The 18,902-nt window shown below is 26.0% G+C and overlaps 2 protein-coding genes across 7 annotated transcripts; one reads left to right on the forward strand and one right to left on the reverse strand.

The window, feature by feature from the left end:
• Positions 1 to 1,854: 1,854 nt before the first annotated feature.
• Lpin (phosphatidate phosphatase LPIN) lies at positions 1,855 to 16,743 on the forward strand. 4 transcript variants are annotated; one of them, XR_012478791.1, is made up of 12 exons: positions 1,855 to 2,079; positions 6,348 to 7,538; positions 8,545 to 8,717; positions 8,797 to 9,646; positions 9,722 to 9,825; positions 10,334 to 10,539; positions 10,751 to 10,930; positions 11,358 to 11,991; positions 12,252 to 13,041; positions 13,158 to 13,261; positions 13,645 to 13,969; positions 14,749 to 14,888. XR_012478791.1 is itself a non-coding variant. In XM_074239278.1 (12 exons), exons 3-12 carry the CDS (start codon positions 7,350 to 7,352, stop codon positions 14,900 to 14,902), a joined length of 3,384 nt encoding a protein of 1,127 aa, XP_074095379.1. In that variant the 5' UTR covers positions 1,855 to 2,079; positions 6,348 to 6,754; positions 7,336 to 7,349; the 3' UTR covers positions 14,903 to 16,743. The 4 variants fall into 4 exon arrangements, 3 of the variants coding, with proteins under 3 accessions (XP_074095379.1, XP_074095385.1, XP_074095370.1); XM_074239278.1 differs by lacking the exon at positions 13,645 to 13,969 and having other exon boundaries at positions 6,348 to 6,754; positions 7,336 to 7,538; positions 14,749 to 16,743; XM_074239269.1 differs by lacking the exons at positions 1,855 to 2,079; positions 13,645 to 13,969 and adding an exon at positions 2,227 to 2,243 and having other exon boundaries at positions 14,749 to 16,743.
• Positions 16,388 to 18,748, reverse strand: Rplp0-like (ribosomal protein LP0-like). 3 transcript variants are annotated; one of them, XR_012478852.1, is made up of 5 exons: positions 18,492 to 18,748; positions 18,059 to 18,363; positions 17,648 to 17,884; positions 17,103 to 17,553; positions 16,388 to 17,008 (listed from the first exon to the last, which is right to left on the reverse strand). XR_012478852.1 is itself a non-coding variant. In XM_074239964.1 (5 exons), exons 1-5 carry the CDS (start codon positions 18,517 to 18,519, stop codon positions 16,905 to 16,907), a joined length of 810 nt encoding a protein of 269 aa, XP_074096065.1. In that variant the 5' UTR covers positions 18,520 to 18,748; the 3' UTR covers positions 16,388 to 16,904. The 3 variants fall into 3 exon arrangements, 2 of the variants coding, with proteins under 2 accessions (XP_074096065.1, XP_074096075.1); XM_074239964.1 differs by having other exon boundaries at positions 16,388 to 17,004; positions 17,414 to 17,553; XM_074239974.1 differs by having other exon boundaries at positions 17,414 to 17,553.
• Between the last annotated feature and the right edge of the window lie 154 nt (positions 18,749 to 18,902).

The raw sequence follows: 18,902 nt of genomic DNA on the forward strand, positions 1-18,902 counted from the left end.
TAATGTTTCTCTCATATTTTGCAGCGTAATATTATAAATTATGAAGAAAGTAACTCAGCTTTCTTATTTTAGATATACATCAGTAGAAAGACGCAAACAAGTCCTTCAAGAAAATGTTGATAAGATTTTATTAGAGTTTCAATATTTTTTGCGATTATCTAACACTGGTGATATAATTATGGTGTAATTTAAAACATCGAATGAATGATTTTTTCTTTTTTATACTTTTTCATACAAAAACACTCGAAAAATCAATTATAAAATACAATCTATGTTATTATGAGAATAAGAAAAATTTTGTGACTCGTGTATATTCATATGTACAGAAAAAAAAATTTTTTTTTAACCAAGAAAATTAAAGAATCAAAAAAATATCGAATTTTGAAAAAAACCGCTCTTTTCATGGTTTTTTGTTTATAACTTTTAAAAACGATTCAAATAAAAAAACTCAAAGAATAAAAAAGTTTCGTTTTTCTATGTACTTTTGGAAAAAAATTCAAATAATTTTTTAGAAAAATTTTTTCGTGTGATTTTCGAATTTTAAAACTTTAAAGTTGTTTTCTAAAAATCATGCAAAAAAATTAATGAAAAATATAAAAATTGTAAGAAGAAAGAAATTTAATATTTTTTTTTTTTTAATTCAAAAGGAGTAATGAATAAAAAAAATGATTGATATTAATTAAATCTTTAACTGACTCATCTATCATTTTCTTCATTGATCATATAGTTTTATTACAAAGGTCAATTTTTAATAGAATTAACTTAAAATATTCTGTATCTAAAAATTAAATTAATATATTTTCAAGGTCCGTGTTTTGGTCGCTGTTCTTTAAAAAATTTATTTTTAATCATACAATTAAAGAAATTTTTTTGTAGCAAGTTATGAACTCGTGAATCAATTATAGTAGATATGAGTACAAAGATGTGCAACTATATTGTCCAAGAGGCCACTGACCCGGTTCTTAATGGCAATAACCGACAAAAAAATAAAAAACAGATTTCGAGTGAATTATTTTTCTTACACGCAAGATAACCACATGTTCATTTTACAGATGTACCGGAAGTATTTTTTATCAATTTGTTAACAAAAATAAATTACGGCCCTTTGATATTAATTTTTAAATAAAAAATTTGAATTTAATTTAAAAATTTTATTCGCGCCAATTTTTTTCGCAAAATATTTTTCATAAAAAAAAATATATAATAGGAAAAATCAAAGCTAATAATTTATTTTTTATTGGAATTTAGCCAATAGCAAATAAATCTTGTTGACCGCGTGTGTAAAAGTGAAAGCTCTGGTGAACTCTGTAAATTATTGCGCCAAAACATTAATAACAGATTGTAAAAACAATCTATGATTTATGTATTAGATTTCAGTTTATAAACATGTTTATTCGTTTAAAATTCTTCAAGAGCAAAAAAATAATAATTTGATTGTTAATATTTATTTTTCCTTCTTTATAGAGTAATATATCAATTATGGAAATAATTATTCAATTATATTAAACTGATAAATTTAAACTAACAAAAACCCGCGTAAAGTAAAATATGATTAGTGTTATTTAAAATAGTTAAATGAAAAATAATAATTAATAAATAATAAAATAATAGAATAATAAATTATAAAAATTAATAAATAAATAATTAAAAATGTTTGTTTTACAAGTAAACTAATAAGTTTGTTTACATTTATAAATATAAGTTCGACGGTTGGTCTGAGTTATATTATCTCAACCAATCACGCAGTGGTAATAATTTTAAAGCAAAAACATTATACTTATTTCCAATATATAAGAACGATATATTACAGCGTAAAATATAAAGAATATATATGAGTGCAGTAGTCAGTAAACGTCAGTAACATTCAGACTTTCATCGCGACTACGCGTGTTTTTATAAATAAATTTAACGGATATTTGTTTATTATTTCACAATAATATAATTAAAGAAAATAAAACATGTATTCATAAATTATTTATTTATTTAAATAATTAATACTATTAATTTTAATTTTCAAAGTTTATTTTTTAATTGAACTCTGTTCACATAAATATATTGGATATACTCTGGATATTTTCAGTAAGTAATTGCTTTAACTATTTATAGAGTAGTAAATAAATAAATGAAAATAATTTATGACTTTGATATTTTTTTTAATTATTAATAATTATTATTCATTGCTCGGTATATTTATAAAAATGATTTACGGCATGATAAGCATTAACTTATTTTTAATAATCAAGGTTAGTGATTAATTTTTTTTTGCAAATTTAAAAAATTAAATTATTTTATCAATTAAACTGTGAATTAAAAAAAAAAGGAAAATTAAATGTTAATAGATCGTGAATCGTGAGTTTCGCGTGATCTAGGTGCATTGGATTTTTTTTTTCTGGAGAACAAATATAAGTATGTAATAGACATGTGAGCGTACTTCTTTCAATTTAATTTCTCAGGCGTTACGTTACTTTCTACTCGCACATCGATTTGTATTTTTATTATATAAAAATTCTGGGTTAATGTACAAAAAATAAAACTCAAGGCTCTTTTGACCTATTGAAACTTCTGAAAGTACTCCAGTCCCATTTCGTTTCCTTTTTTATGGCGTGATTCCGTTTTGGTGGGGATTATCGTATGATATTTAGTGTAACACATTTTTAGTTATTTTTAATGGTCATATTATGTATTAACGTCGAACTATTAAATCTATTTATACATATATATATATATATATATATATATATATATATATATATATATATATATATATATGATTTATTAATTGATGTTTTTAAATAATTTTGCTCGCGCAAAATTATATGTATGAATGACGAGAATAAATTTTTGGGTAATGTCAGGTCCATGGTCAAGACAACTGGACAAGGGCCAAAGGTCACGTTGTTCTGTTAAAATAGAAAAGTCAATGAATTTAAAAAATTTTTTTTTTTTTTTGTTTGTTCAAGCTCTAATAGCGCAATGTAAAAATTATTATCTTTTCTCGAGTACTTGAAAATAAAGATGTTTATACGGACAACTGCTTTTTATTACAATCTAGTATCTCTAATTGATCAATCGAAAGATTGAAGCTTTTGAAGTCGAGGAATTGAACTTTGTCATCAATCTTTAGGGGCACGACCAGTGTGACAGCCTAAAAATAAGGCGATTTTTGGGAATTAAAATAAAAAAAACTCCCGTATGAATTGTTTTGAAATTTTAAGGGTATGTTTATACATATTTTGAGAATACACAGTAAAATTTTTGAAGAAAAAAATTAAATATTTTTCGAGTTACATGCCATCTCCGACGGCGCTAAAAAAAAAGGTCCTCCAGTGCTGGGGTGATTCTGGCCTTCTCCGTGGATGAAACGTAAAAAAAAAAAATTCTCGTTAAACTAGAAGATATTGTCCGTACGATGACACACGGTCGAAAAAATATCAAAAATTGATAAATTGGCGGCGTTTTTAAAAAAAAAAATTTGAATTTGACCCAAAATTTTGGTCGTTTTTGGCCTGCCAAAATTCGATTTTTGATCAGATCAAAAACTGGAGGGTCATTGTATGGAGAACTATATACAGAACATGCAGAAAAAAATTTGGTAGTGATCGGATGATTTGTCTTCGAGTAATCACTCCAAAAATTTGAAAAATGCTGTTTTGAAAAAACGCGTTTAAAAATAAAATGATTTTATTCTACCTTCCGAGCGGCTACTCTTTAAATGGCTGTAATTAAAAAACTATTTGAGATATCGATCTGAAATTTTAATATGTTATTTTTAAAGGTTTAACTTATCGAAATAAGTCCTTAAATGATTTTTAATGTAATCAATTTTAATAATTTTCTGTTGGAATAATTTTTTTATACGGAATAATTATAATATAATTATTTATATCAAGCTTAAAAAAAATAAAGACGTAATAAGAGAGTTTATTTGAATACTATTGTTTATTTATTTAAAATCATGTGCTCAGTAGACAAAACAAATTATTGCAACATCATATAGTCAACGAACTAGACTTATGACATCAATTATAATCCACACATTAATTTATAATTTAATTTAGTCGATAACTAAATAATAAATCTGAGCTTAAATTTCTTTGATAATGATTAATCATCAATTTGCTTAATTAAATTACTGATAATAAATATTTACATAAAAAATTTCGTCAATTATTCCAGAACTTGATTAATTAAAAAAAAGCAAACTTGATTAATATTTTATAATTTTTATCATGAAAGCAAACATCTTCTGTAGAAAATAATTTTAGAACCAATATAAATATTAATTATTTTGATAATTTATCAGAATTATTAAAATTTAATTTTATAATTAATTTAAATGACTCAGGGACAATTATAAAATCTGTTTAATCCAAAATTCAACGGAAATATTTTTTGTTATGAGATACAAACATGAAATATAATTTTTCGCATATTTTCTTTAGTTCTGTTCGATGAGTCGTCTGATGCAGTGTAAACGGTCAGAACACACTTCCGGTTTGGCATTATTTTATAAAGTGAATTGGCAACGAGCCGAGACATTAGTAATCAGCGTAAAGAGCATTCATTAGATATCTCACTTCTTCAATGTAATTTTATTTAGTGATAGTGATATCGGCGATTATTTTTTTGATTATTTAGTACTCCAATTAAATGTTCGTTTTTTTTTTTTTTTTTTTTTTTTTTTTTACAAAAAACCAGACAAGAAATCTCTAGACACAAAAAAATTATGTAATATGATTAGATTGATAAAAAAGAATTTAAAAAGAAAAATCTTTTTGCTTGATTTAAATATAAATAACAGAAAAATAAAAGCTTTGCTCGATAATTGTGTTTACTTGACTCGAATCCAGTTATTGCACAAAAATTAAAAATATAGCAAAAAGTTGAATTTTTAAATGTTGATAATTTGCCAAAATTTGTCTGCAATTTGATTGAAAACAAGCGTGATCTCAGAGTCAATAATAAACTTGAACATTGAATTAAAAAAAATTTTTCTTATTGCTATCTTTCTGAGTTTTAATTTTATTACAAATTATTACAAAGCAATTTACATTTACGCAACGATTAGGTGCAATGTTCAATTATCTGTAATACCATTTGTCGTTAATATTTTAAGTTCAATGTCCACTTTTAAAGATTATAGATTACTTCTGATTATTATAAAAATTTTTTTTCTTATTTGTAAAATAATTCTCTCTAGTTTTTTTTTTTATTACCCAACAATAGATCTGTTTTTTTATTTAAAGTGAAAATAATTTATTTGAGCAAAAAATATGTCAGTTTTTTTTGTATAATTTAAAAAATTATTGATTATAATCTGAAACAGTAATTTTCCCAGTTTTTTCATTTAAAGCGCTACGTTACAGTTTACAATGTAATTTTTTTATTTTTTTTCCTTGTAATATCCTTCGGAAACTTCACATTTTCTGATAAAAAATAGCTATATTGTAAAACATAATTACACTTTAAACAACTTACTTATTAGTGTAAAAGCATGTCTTAAAGATATTGAAAAAATACTTAGACGGATACTAATTACAGACAAACAATATAATGTCTTAGACTATGATCTAGTTTTTTTTTATTAGATTGACATAAAATACAATAGAGTGACACGTTTATTAACAGGATGACCAAACGCAACGTGACTCGCTAAACTTTTCTTGTAAAACACGCTTCCATATACGTAAAACATTTATGACTCAATCGGATTAGGAGGTATCACGTAATAACTTCAATCTTTTTGCAAATTCTTGGACATTAAAACTTTAATAACTTTTACTCGAATAAATTCTAAAAAAAATACGCGTAAAGTATTTTTTTTTTTAGTTTTTAGCTTTATTTTATTTTATACCGTTCAAAAAACTTTAACAATTTACGTAATTGTAATTTTTATTCAAATAAAAAAAACAATTGTTTAAAATTGCAAAAAAATGAAAAAAAAAAATTTCATTTATAAAAAAAGGAAAAAACTATAAATGTAATTTTAAAAAAATTTTTTTTATTTATAATTTAATAAATGAAAAAAAATTAAAAATGTCAGCTAACTTTAGTATTATAAAAATGACATTAAAGTTAACAGTCACTTGATAATTTTTTAATTCTTTTTTTACAAATAAATTTGTTAAAAAAAATTGCATTTTTAATTTTTAAAAATTTCTACATGTCAATTTTTTTTTCTTATTTTTTTTGCCATAATTTATCTGTTAAAAAAATTTCTAAAAATTATTAAATATCAGCTAAATTAATTTTCATGACTAGCTTTAGTATTATATAATTTATTAAATAATTTATCATATAATATAATAAAATAAAAAATTAACTAAAAAATAATTTTTTATTTTCAGATTAAAAAAACTCCAAAATTTAAAATTTCGCGCCATCCGCGTTGAATGATCACGTGGTACGCCATCTTATCGACCGAACAGTCAGGACAAGCTGTCATTAGATTTTCCGCGATCACGTAACCTATTAACTGACGTTCGCCCCCACCAGTGATTTCATCGCGTACTATCTGGTGCAATCTAGTGAACGAGGAATGAGGATCGTCAGTGTGTACAGATATAATACTGAGTGAATATATATGTAAAACAGTAAGCGGGTGCTGTACTGGCTCCAGGACTGGGGGAAAGTTACAGTAACAAACAAGCACGAGCAGGCAAAAGCTAGCACAGCCTGGCCAAGACCCTTGAGGTCTTATGGATTAAGCGAACAAAGGATTTACAATGCCAAGTCTTTGTTAACGTTTACCGAAGTAATTATTCACTCATAATTGTCATCTGTCACAATTGTGCCCGTCTTGTTAAAAATTTAATTATTTATTTAATTTAATAATAATTAAAATCTAAAGTTAAGTAGAACTATTTAATTAATTGAACATAAACACAATAATCATTTGTTTCATTTTAATATCAGTGATATCAGTTATATAAATATATATAGTTACACCTGTGATTTAAATTTGACAGTTTTTTTTTTTTCTTTTTTTTTTTGCTAAATCTATATATTTACATATTGTGTGTATTAATATTTCTCGGAAATGCATGACGACAAATCAATACATACATCAGCTTTGCTTAAGTGAAACAACGTTAAAGTGGACTTTGAATCGAGTTTATAATAAATATTATTGTTTTACGAAATCCACATAAGATTAATTGTTTTTATAAAATTTATTTTTAATAATTGAATTTTTTATAATAAGTATCATTGTGATGATTAGATAAATGAAACATGAGTTATTTTTTTTTTTAATTATTGTCCGATATTTAATTGTTGTAAACAGAACAAAGATTTAAATAATATATTGATAATTAACAACGATTGGTTAAATAGACGAGGCATATAAAATGTACAGCATGAACTACATTGGCAAGTTCATTAGCAACTTTCGTGATTTTTACAATGAAATTAATGCGGCTACTCTTACTGGAGCTATTGATGTAATTGTCGTTGAGCAAGATGATGGATCATTCACTTGCTCGCCTTTTCACGTAAGATTTGGCAAACTTGGAGTTTTGAGATCAAGAGAAAAAGTCGTGAGTATTACTTTATAATTTATTGTAATTTAAAAATTTGAAATTCATTTTTAAATATTTTATATTCGGTTATCAATTATTAATTATTTAATCCAATTGTTTCTGGATTTTAGTCAGTTATGAATTATTTACATTCACGTCCATCATGAATAATAAATCAATATCGCTAAAAATTTTATCATTAATTAACTTTAACGTGTGATAATTAATTTGTCAAATGACGTTTTAAATTTTGCTTCCGTGATAGAAATTTGTGGAGTAATATTGAATTGTAATTTTATAATGTACAATATTAATCAGAAAAGACTGAATTGTTACCTATAAATGTCATTAAATTTTAAGTATCATAAAAATATTTACTTAAAAATATATTTATTGTTTTTGATGGGAGGAAAAATTTATTCAATCAATAATCATAAAAATTTTTATTAGATTTAAATAAGCTACATAATATTAACTTTGTATTAGGATTTATTTATTTATTATATTTCCTTTTATACAACCCAACAGCTAGAAGGCCAATAAGGGTCTCTAAATAAATTTATACAATTAAAATAGTATAAATTAAAAAAAAATAATAGAAAAAAAAAATACTGAAATTTTTTATGAATATTAGAATAAATATAATAAAATATTATACTTAATTGGACTTAATTAATATAACACTGAAGTTGACAGATATTAAAAATTTTTTTAGAATTTTTCAGCAACTAAATTATTTAAAAAAAAAATTAATTAAAAAGTTTCACATGTGAAAATTAATAAAAATTACAAGTGAAAATTTTTAGAAGCATTTTTTTATTGCAATTAATTGTTTTTTATATTTATAGTTACACTGTACATAGTTTGGGTACTTTATAAATAAATTTAAAAAACAATAGTGCTATCACAAGAACAATTAAAAATAATTTAATGGAAAAATGTGACCGTATAAATTAATAGAACCAAAAAACTATTAAAAACTCAACATAGAAAATTGACTGTCACTGATAAATTAAATTTCCAGGTGGATATCGAAATAAATGGAGAGCCAAGACAAATTCAGATGAAACTGGGTGACTCTGGAGAAGCTTTTTTCGTCGAAGAAGTAAGCTCACATGGTCTTGAAAATGCCACTGAAATACCACCACACCTTGCTTGTTCACCTATACCAGATGACAATTGCTTTCCACCTCCTAGGTATGCAAAGAAGTTATTAATATTTATTGATATTAAAGTGATAATTAAATAATATTTTTTTATTGTTTATTGTTGACAGATTTCATTTATTATCTGATTTACCTCAAGAGCAGCATGAAAAGATATTACGCGATTCAGTGCTGTCGATAGAGCGTGAAAAGTTGGAGCAGATGTCTTCGTTGCCAGTAGATCAACGTGAAAAATTTTTAATTGAACAATTTTCCGATTTACCTGCTGAACATCGAGAAAAATGGCTGCAAATAGCTTCGATGACATACGAAGAGCGCAGTAAAATATTTGAAGAAAGTTTGAGTGCAATGTCAACTCGACAAAAACAGCAAATGATACGTGATGAATATTCGGCGCTGAAGATAGAAGACAGAGAACGGTTGTTTAAAGAAAATTTTCCGGAACTGCCAGCTGAGCAGAGACCAAAATTCGAGAAAGCATTGTTGAATGATTGGAAAAGTAAAGAGGATGACTATGAAGATGAAGAAAAATGGAAAGGTCACGATAAAATTTCACTACAAGTTGAAGAAGAAATTTTTGATATGGATAACATCAATGAAGATGAAACTAAACCTGTCTCAACGCCAAAATCTTTTATCGCTGTTACTTCAACGGAGAGAATTAGAAAAATAAGCGTTGTTAATAATGATTTTAGACCTATTACCGATGATCCGTCAAGTGATGCTAGAGAAAAAACTTCACGTGATGAATCTACTACTGTGGAAAAAAAATCTCATGTTGAAAGAATCACAGATGAAGTTAAAGTTCAGACTTCGTCGTCATCTAAACGTAAAAGGAGAAAGAAGAGTCTTATGAAGAAAAAAGGAGCTCAAAGAAAAGCAAGTAATGGAAGTAGCAGTCAAACGGAAGTCAGTGAAACTGAGACAACTCCACCAACTGAAGAGTCACCTAATGAACCAGTAAATACTTTTTTTATATTTTTATTAATTTATTTTAATTAATAAATTTTATTTAATTTAAAAATATTATTTCAGGTATTAAAGAACTCCAGTCCAATTATTGAAAATGAAACCAAAACTACTGAAGATTTACCACCACCATCTGATTATCATTTCTTCAGTGACACTGAAATTACTAAGTAAGATTAATATTACTTTTGATATTTATTTTTTCTAAAGATTGGTTTTATAATACTTTATATTTTTAATTTTTATTGGCTGTCCAGGTTAATATAATAATTTTTTTCTCTAATTTTTCGTAATATTGTTAACCTGTATTTCCCTCCAGGCAACTATTATTTTTTCAGTCAAATTTATTTTTAATGACAAATTTAGATATGAATTGACGATAATTTGTTTATGCCTGAAGAGAAATACAGGCTAACAATATTACAAAAAATTAGAGAAAAAATTATTGTATTAAACTGGACAGCCAATAAAAACTAAAAATATAAAAAATTAATATTACTATTTATTATTTTTTCGTAGTTATCTAAATTTTTATGAGTTAAGTATTTTACACTTGACAATGCGACAATTCATTAATTTACATAATAATCCATCATAACACTTCACTCTGAATACCGTAGTATTTTTTTTTGTTGTAAAATTGAATATTCTTTTTTTTTTTACTTTTTATCTTAAAAGGAACCGGGATTCCAGGCCTTGCTCACCCGTACAATCTGACACGGAATTTGAGATGCGTAAAATTGAACAGCAACGCGAAGAAGGTAAAGAACGCGAAGATGACAAGAGCCATCAGCAGAGTTGGAGATGGGGTGAATTACCAAGTCCACCAATTGATACACCTCATGCTCTCAATTCTGTTACAACTGTTATTCAACCAAATGACGGTAAGTAATCCAAAAATATTTATTAACATCATTTTTAACCACAAAACTTGAAATTTTAATTAATTCATCATCATTAATACAATCGTTAATAACAATAAAATATAATAAATTTTTTTAAATAAAAATACTTATAATAATAATACATTATCACAAATTGCTTATTACACTTTCTTCCACTAACCGTATTTGCTAACGGCTTTTCCAATGGTAGCAGAGGCACAGCGCTCTATGCTCAGTGGTATGTTCTCCTTCATGAAGAAGACATCGCGCGTAAGACACAATCCAGAATCAGAGGGCATTTACCTGAGTGATTTGAATGCAGATGAATTGGATCCTGAAGTAGCTGCCCTTTATTTTCCCTCTTCCCATCGCGGAACTACCGTGGCGAAAGGTATACCATTTATCGCTTATACTCTGCACTACTATGTTCTATTGTCATTTTTTTATTCTAATTACATTCATCGCAATTCATTATTACATAATTTATTATCTTGTGGTGATAGTTGACTAAAAAATATTAATCCTCACCCATTTTTTTTTTAATTTTATATTAAAAAAAAAAAGTAAACTGTAATAAATAATAAATAATTATCAACTGCTAAAAATTACAATTTTAAACAGTAAAATCGTGATTTTAATCACGATGTAGTATTTATCATTTAGATGCTACGATTTATTCTTTAACTGGAATCCGAATTAATTTTACAGTTTACTTTTTTCTGTGCATACATAAGATTTTACGAGTTTTGTGGAATTCAAATGAATTTAAAAAGTATTTAAACAAAAAATTTATAAAACATGCAATATATTTATTACAGGAGATAAACAAGCTGACGAAGAAGATACTGAATCTGGTAATGGCCCAAGCTTACCCCAGAGTCCCAACAGTGTAGAAGGTGCCATTGGAGATCCAAAATCACTGGACAGTGATTTTGAAGAATCTAAACAATCAATGTTTGAGAATAATATTGATATAAGTTTATCATTATGCGGTGGCTTGGACACTGATGATGGTCCAAGTGATGAATTATTTCAACAAAATTTACTCCAATACGACGATCTTTGCAATGATACTAAATTATACGAAAATCCAAATTTAGTAATTAAAATAAATGGTAAATATTATAATTGGACAACAGCTTGTCCAATTATTATTTCACTGGCTGCTTTTCAACGTGGCTTACCACAACATACCATTGAAAATTTATATGCGCAATATGGCTCACTGCCGATGCATCAAGACAATAAGAAAGAAACTGTCAATAAAGCAAACGAAACAAGAACTGGTTATAGTTCATGGTTCTCGTGGAGGCGTTCATCGTCACAGCCGCCTAAAAAACTTTCCGAAACCGTTGGTCAAGACGGACAGTCTATCCCGATAGAAAACAGTCAATCTACTGAATTATTAGAGCCTGCAATTGATGTCGAAGAAATTGACTCGCCATCTAAAACGTAATGTATCTTTTAATTTTTTTTTTTTTTGGAGATTTATGGTTGACAATCAAATTAAATCTCAGTATCTAAATAGGGTATCTAAAAAAAAACAACAAATATTTTTATTATCCATTTTTCATTGGTATTTAAAGAGTATAAAAAATTAATAAAAAAAATAAATTATATAAAAAAGTAAAAAAATTAATGAAAAATCAACTTTCCAAAAATTTATTGTCTGTTTAATTTTTTTTTTTTTAATGTTTCTTCTTAATTTTTAGTTTCGAAAAAAAAGAAGAAGAAGAAGAAGAAGAAGAAGAACAGGTGATTGCAGAAATAAATAATGTAGAGAATGACTCATTGGTCAAGCCCGAAGAAAATAATATGGTTCAGCCATCAGTTGAACGAGCTAATGAAAAACCGGAAGGTGAAGGGTACAGCGGAAGTGAAGACTCAGATAGCAATCCAAACGAGACTCAAGGAGTCAGAATACCAGAACGACGAAGACCGTACTATGAATCTGGTGAAAAATATCGCAAAACATTGAGACTTACGTCTGAACAAATAGAAAGCTTGAATCTTAAAGAAGGACCTAATGAAGTTGTATTTAGTGTTACTACGGCTTATCAAGGCACATCACGTTGTAAGTGTCACATTTATCGATGGAAATGGAATGATAAAATAGTAATATCTGACATCGATGGGACTATTACGAAGTCCGATGTATTAGGACACATTCTGCCAATTGTAGGAAAAGACTGGGCCCAATCGGGTGTTGCTCAACTTTTTACTAAGATTAAAAATAACGGTTATAAGTTATTGTATTTATCAGCGCGTGCTATTGGTCAAGCACGTGGTACAAGACAGTATTTGAAAAGTATCAAACAGGATGATCTTTCACTTCCCGAAGGACCTCTACTTTTAAATCCAACCAGTCTTTTGTCTGCATTCCATCGGGAAGTTATTGAGAAAAAACCTGAGCAGTTTAAAATATCTTGTCTCAGTGATATTCAGGCGCTATTTCCTGAAGGTTCTAATCCGTTTTACGCTGGATACGGCAATCGAATAAATGTAAGTATTTTTCCATTTCGCGTGTAGCCGAAGGGCGTTTTTTTTTTTTTTTTTTTAACTTACATTTTAACAATTTAAGTATTAATTAATAAATTCATTTAATATTTTTTTTAAAGGATGTGTGGGCTTATAGAGCAGTTGGTATTCCAATTACACGAATTTTTACAATTAATCATCGTGGAGAATTGAAACATGAGTTGACTCAGACATTCCAGTCATCGTAAGTACTTTACTATTATAATAATTTTATTTTAATTTTTAAAATAACACTTATAGTAAAATTATAATCCAACAATAATTTACAAACTTAATCAATTACTAACTCTCACTAATAATGAGCACGCATTTTACTAATATATTTTTTTTTACCTAGTATTATTTTTTAACAGTATTGGAATATTCAAAAAATAATCATAACGAATGAGTTACTAGCAAACTGACAGTATTAATAATCTCGAAATTTAATTTCGAGGATAAAACAAAAACCCATCAGCTAAAAATGGGACAACTATGATAGGCATCTAAGGGATATCCTATCGGTGTAATTAATTGAAAAAGTTAAACAGGATTATTTGACAGGGAAAAATATTTATATGATTGCAGCTATGCGTGTCAGAGTGATAGCGTCAATGACTTGTTCCCACCTCTACCCAGGGCAACCATTCACTGATGACAACACAACCATAGACAATTTTTTTTTTTTAATTTTTTTAGACTATTAATTATTTATTCTGCTGAATTTCGTGCTAATATTTATCACGGTGATTTTATTAGTATTATTATTTGAATAATATATCTAATTATATTTCATAAAAAATATGATTTATTTTTGAATAAAAAAAAAAAACGATCCGCGTTTTAAATATAGCTTTTTAGCTTGCATATACGGTATTTGGTTGTCCATCAACTTCTTCTTATTATTTATAGGGTAAGCACCCAATGAATTTAGCTCCGTTTAATCGTTATCAATGCTTATTTATAATTTTCATTGCGTTATCCTTTATTTATTATCACAACATTTTTATTTTATTCTCCAATCAAATCATCAACTAAAAAGTAGGCTTGCGTCTTAGGGTATGCTTTGGGTGAACAATGTTGCTCTAAATGCTTAGCTGACTAACTCATTCATTGAATATTTCTCCTTCACAGATAAATCTCCGATTCTAACATTAAGAGGCATAACCAGTGTGACAGCCTTAAAAAAAGCGATTTTTGGGAATTAAAATAAAAAAAAACTCTTATAAAATTTTTGAAGAAAAAAATTAAATTTTTTTCGAGATACACGCAATTTCCGACGGCACTAAAAAAAAGGTCCTCCATACTGGTTGTGTTCCTTAATATTTTTACGTACTCATATTTTTTAATTTTTATTTTAAGTACAGACATTGACCAAATTTTTAACTTAAAAAAAAAAATTTTTTTTATCTTCTGATAAAAACATATTTATTTTTTTTAATTGAATTTAAAAAAATTCAACAACAATTTAATAATATTAAAAATTATTTGATTTTGTAAATTGATTTTTATTTAACGAAAAAATGATAAATTATAACTAATAAATCAATGACACATTCATTTCGGTCATCGCAATAATTCTATCAAGCCTAAATTGATATCTTATATCAGTCGACAAAAAATTCATCAAACCAACAATAAAAATCTAAGATAATAAAACGAGATACTGATTATTATGAATTAATGTTTCAGATACTCAAATATGAGTTACATTGTGGATCATTTATTCCCAGCATTGAGAGAAGATGCATCTGATGAATTCAGTCATTTTTCATATTGGCGAGATCCAATTCCAGAATTGCCAAATCTCAATGAATTACTTATTGAAAATCAATCTTTTCAATAAGGATAAATATTTTATATTTACTACAATTACTATTTATTTTGCATACACTAAATAACTATTCATATAAAAAGAAATGAAAAGAAAACTGAAGCCTTGATCGCTAACTTTTTTACTACATAGTCGTAACGACGATAAAAAGCATAAATAACTAAAGAAAATTGAGAAAAAAAAATACATTCTTACCAGTACTTATTTATCGCTTTCCTGTTAATTAAATTATTATAAACTAATAAACAGGATATAAATGCAAGCTTTGACAAAAAAAAAAAAAAAAATATGACTAGATATTTTCAATGAATATATAGCATTCCAATTACTAATGATACGTAAATTATTTTATTATACGTCGATATTTATGATTGGGAGTATTTTGAATTACAAATTTATATGTTCTAAAATGATGATACGAATACATAACTGAAAAAAAATATCTATATAATTATTTATAGGCCTATGCCTACAAATGGAGTTGTTTTAATTAACATAAATGATAAAAACAATAACAATAAATAATTTGAAGAAAATAGTTTCAGGGAATTTTCTAGTCTTGAATGTAAAACTAATCGATAAGCTTAGAATTCATTTAATCATTGTATAATTATGTATAACATACAGTGAAAATTTACTCACGGTAACATTCTTTATGACTAGCAAATAATAGATGATTTTTTATTATTATTTTTTTTTTTTTTTCGTATCATTTAAAATGTAATAGTTATTTTTCAATTTATTTGATGTGATTCAGTAGGTATTGAAATTAGAGACAAAAAAAGTAAACTGAAAATCTCATTTTTCCATGTGATATTTCAAAGTGAATTGTAAAAGTTAAGAGTTTTCTTTATTTTCCACGTACACGAAAAGAACAAGATGACACTGGATATTATCCTAGATAATACTCAGTGATATCTGTGGTGAAAAAAAAATTTCAGATAGTAGCTAGTATAATCCAGATTATACTGAGTGATATCTGGATTATACTCATTGTAATCTGGATTATACTGAGTGATATCTAGATTATACTCATTATAATCTGGGAATGATATCCAGTATCATCTTGTTCTTTCTGTATATAATTTCAAGCAAAAGAAAATTATATTTAAATTATTTAGATAGATTAATAACAAAAAAAAAAAATATTTTTTTATTTCACAATTTTGCAATTGTATTTTTCATTTATGATTATTAAGAATACAATTACAAAAAGTCTGAATAGTATGTTTTATAATACATATTTATTTATATTTGTATTATGTATCATTTATTTTTTTCTTTTTGTCAATAAAGTTTTTCATACAATGAACAAATATCGAAAATAATCAAGTCGCAGTGCGATTTATAAAAAACCAAAGACTTGATAAAAAAAAAAAAAAAAAAAAAAATGAAAAAATGATGCGTAATGAATGATTGTAACGGAAAGAACAGCTGGTAAAATTTATGTTGTATATATTATAAATTTAGTTTAAAAAAATAATAATTTTGTCTACGTTATAGGTTTATTTAATTTAGTTTTATTAATAAATTAAGTTTTTCATTTATTAAAAATTGTAATTTACGTTAGTTTATATTTTTTGTAGTCATTTAATTTATTATACATTCTCGAGTCAATTAAATTTTGAATATCTATGAACAAAGTGTCTAAAGAATGACCTACAATAAAATGATCTCAGCTAGCACGCTTACTTGGCTTATTCTTCATGAATTGTTTGATTGATTAGCCACTAGTTTAAAAGATCAAGTTATAATTATGTCACTTTTTAGTTAATTTATTATTACTTGAGCCTCAAACGCTATCTGTGTAACCTGTAGCCAAATCATTAAATGAAATGACGATAAAATGCGTAGCAATTGAGTTGATTTGTTATTTATTGCATGATTCCATTAAATTTAATTTAATATTAAATAAACCAATCCTTTTGATAAATATTATTTTTTAACTTTTGGACGCCCACGTTTTTTAGGCCGATTTCTAATTATTTCTTCACCGTCAGATATGTCTATAGAGTCAATGGATGTAGCACTTCTGGGTCTCTCCGTATTTAAATACGAAGCGAGCTTCGAATGTCCATGTGAATGTACAGGAATTTCTGATAGCCAGTTGTAACCTAACTGAAATTTTATTTTTTTAGATTGTCAGCTATATAAATGCTAAGTAATATCTACATGTAAAAAAGTAAACTGTAATTAATACTGCAACTCTTACCCATATTAGAATAAAGATTGTAAATATTATAAAGACAATTGGTAAGACCATGTTGACTCGTCAGTCACAAAATTTTAACAAAAAACATCCAAAGATTAATAAAATTTAATTATTTAATTTAGCAAATAGATTTAACTAGCAATTTTATTTGTTTATATGTCATTTAAAGATTTCATTTGTCTTAGCGCTCTCCTTCTTTTTTTTTTATTTTATAAATTAATATTTTAGGAGAAAAACACGTTCGAAAAAATTTTTATATTTAATAAAAAAAAATTGTATTTTATTTATAAAATAATAACAAAATATTTTACGTCTCATCAACAATTTCTGTCTCCATATTTTCGACATTATCGTCATCGTCAGCAGCCTTGATTTTTTGGTATCCTTTTTTTTTGGAATAAAAACCAAGTGGGATTAATTTAAATGTTGCCAATTGCATACTAAACAATTTCTGAAAAAAAATAAATTGATTAATTAAATAAATATTTACCGTGATTGAGTTATTAAATAGTCAATTAAAATGATTGTAATTAATAAATTCTTACTAGTATTTTGGCTTGCTCTGGAGTTAGTGGAAATCCTTTTTTACAGACTTCATAATCTTTTATTAGTGTAACAACTCCTTTTTTAAGAGCCGTTGGCATACCAAGTTGTCTTAGATGAGGTTCAATGGCATGTGAAAAATCAGGTAAAGGTCCTTCGGGTAATACTATTGTGTCAGGAACAATAAATCCAGCTCTAGCGTACTCAACTTCTGAGTATTTATCCATCCAATCCAATACCTAAACCAAAATTTATTTATTTTATAAAATTACTCACGCAATTTAAAAAAAATTTTTTTTTTGTCATAATTTAATTATTAAAAAAAAAAAAAATCAAAATATTAAAAACGTCGGCTAACTTTATAATTATAAAAATTACAAAATATTAAAAATTGTTTGAAATAATAAATTTACCTGACGTTTAGATTTATTTGTAAACAATAAACCACACTGTCCATGTAAATTATTAGCCAGTTTATGAATACCATCAGCAATTTCTTCCGCTGGTGTTTTTCCCATGCCAATAGCAATGATTTTATTTTTACCAAAGAAAAAACGACTGTCGACCCATTCTTCTCTTAAATTCTTCAGCTTATTATTACGCATATTACGGACAGCAAATACACATATGCGGTCGTATTTTTCCACGCAATTTCTCACATCATCGATAATGTGATCCTTCAATGCTTTGCCTTTTTTGCTAGTTTTCGTAAGAGAAACTGTAAACAATAAAAAACAATTAATAAATAAATTTATAAATGTCCATTAGAGGATATAGGTTAGTTTTTAAATATTCAAAATTAAAACTCAAATTAAATTTATTTTAAATAAAAAAATTGTCACTTACTTTTTTTATCTCTTTTTGATTTCGGCATTTTTAATTATTTTTAAAAACTATTTAAATAAACTAATTTACAAATATAACTTTATGAGCTCGGATTTAGAGACCATGTGGTTGACCTCAAATTTCTAAAGATTAGTTTATAAAAAAAGGCGCTGCAGCCTAATACCTTCAACACAAAGATGGCGCTGTTTCAATTTTACAATAATAACAGTAGTAGAGTAAATTAAGTTTTAACTGTCAATTAAATAAAAATGTTTTTACAAATATGTAAATAATTTAATTCAAATAATAAAATAACTATAATTAAATAAATAATTCAGATAAATTAAATATAAATCGGGTTTTAAAAATTTGAGCGGGAAATTTAAAATAAACGGAAACGCATAAAATTAATAACATGCGCAGTTAAAGATG

The sequence above is a fragment of the Cotesia typhae genome, unplaced genomic scaffold (assembly GCF_013202065.1).
Source record: "Cotesia typhae breed Kobodo isofemale line unplaced genomic scaffold, CoteBio_Ctyphae contig_11, whole genome shotgun sequence".
Taxonomy (NCBI): Eukaryota; Metazoa; Arthropoda; class Insecta; order Hymenoptera; family Braconidae; genus Cotesia; species Cotesia typhae.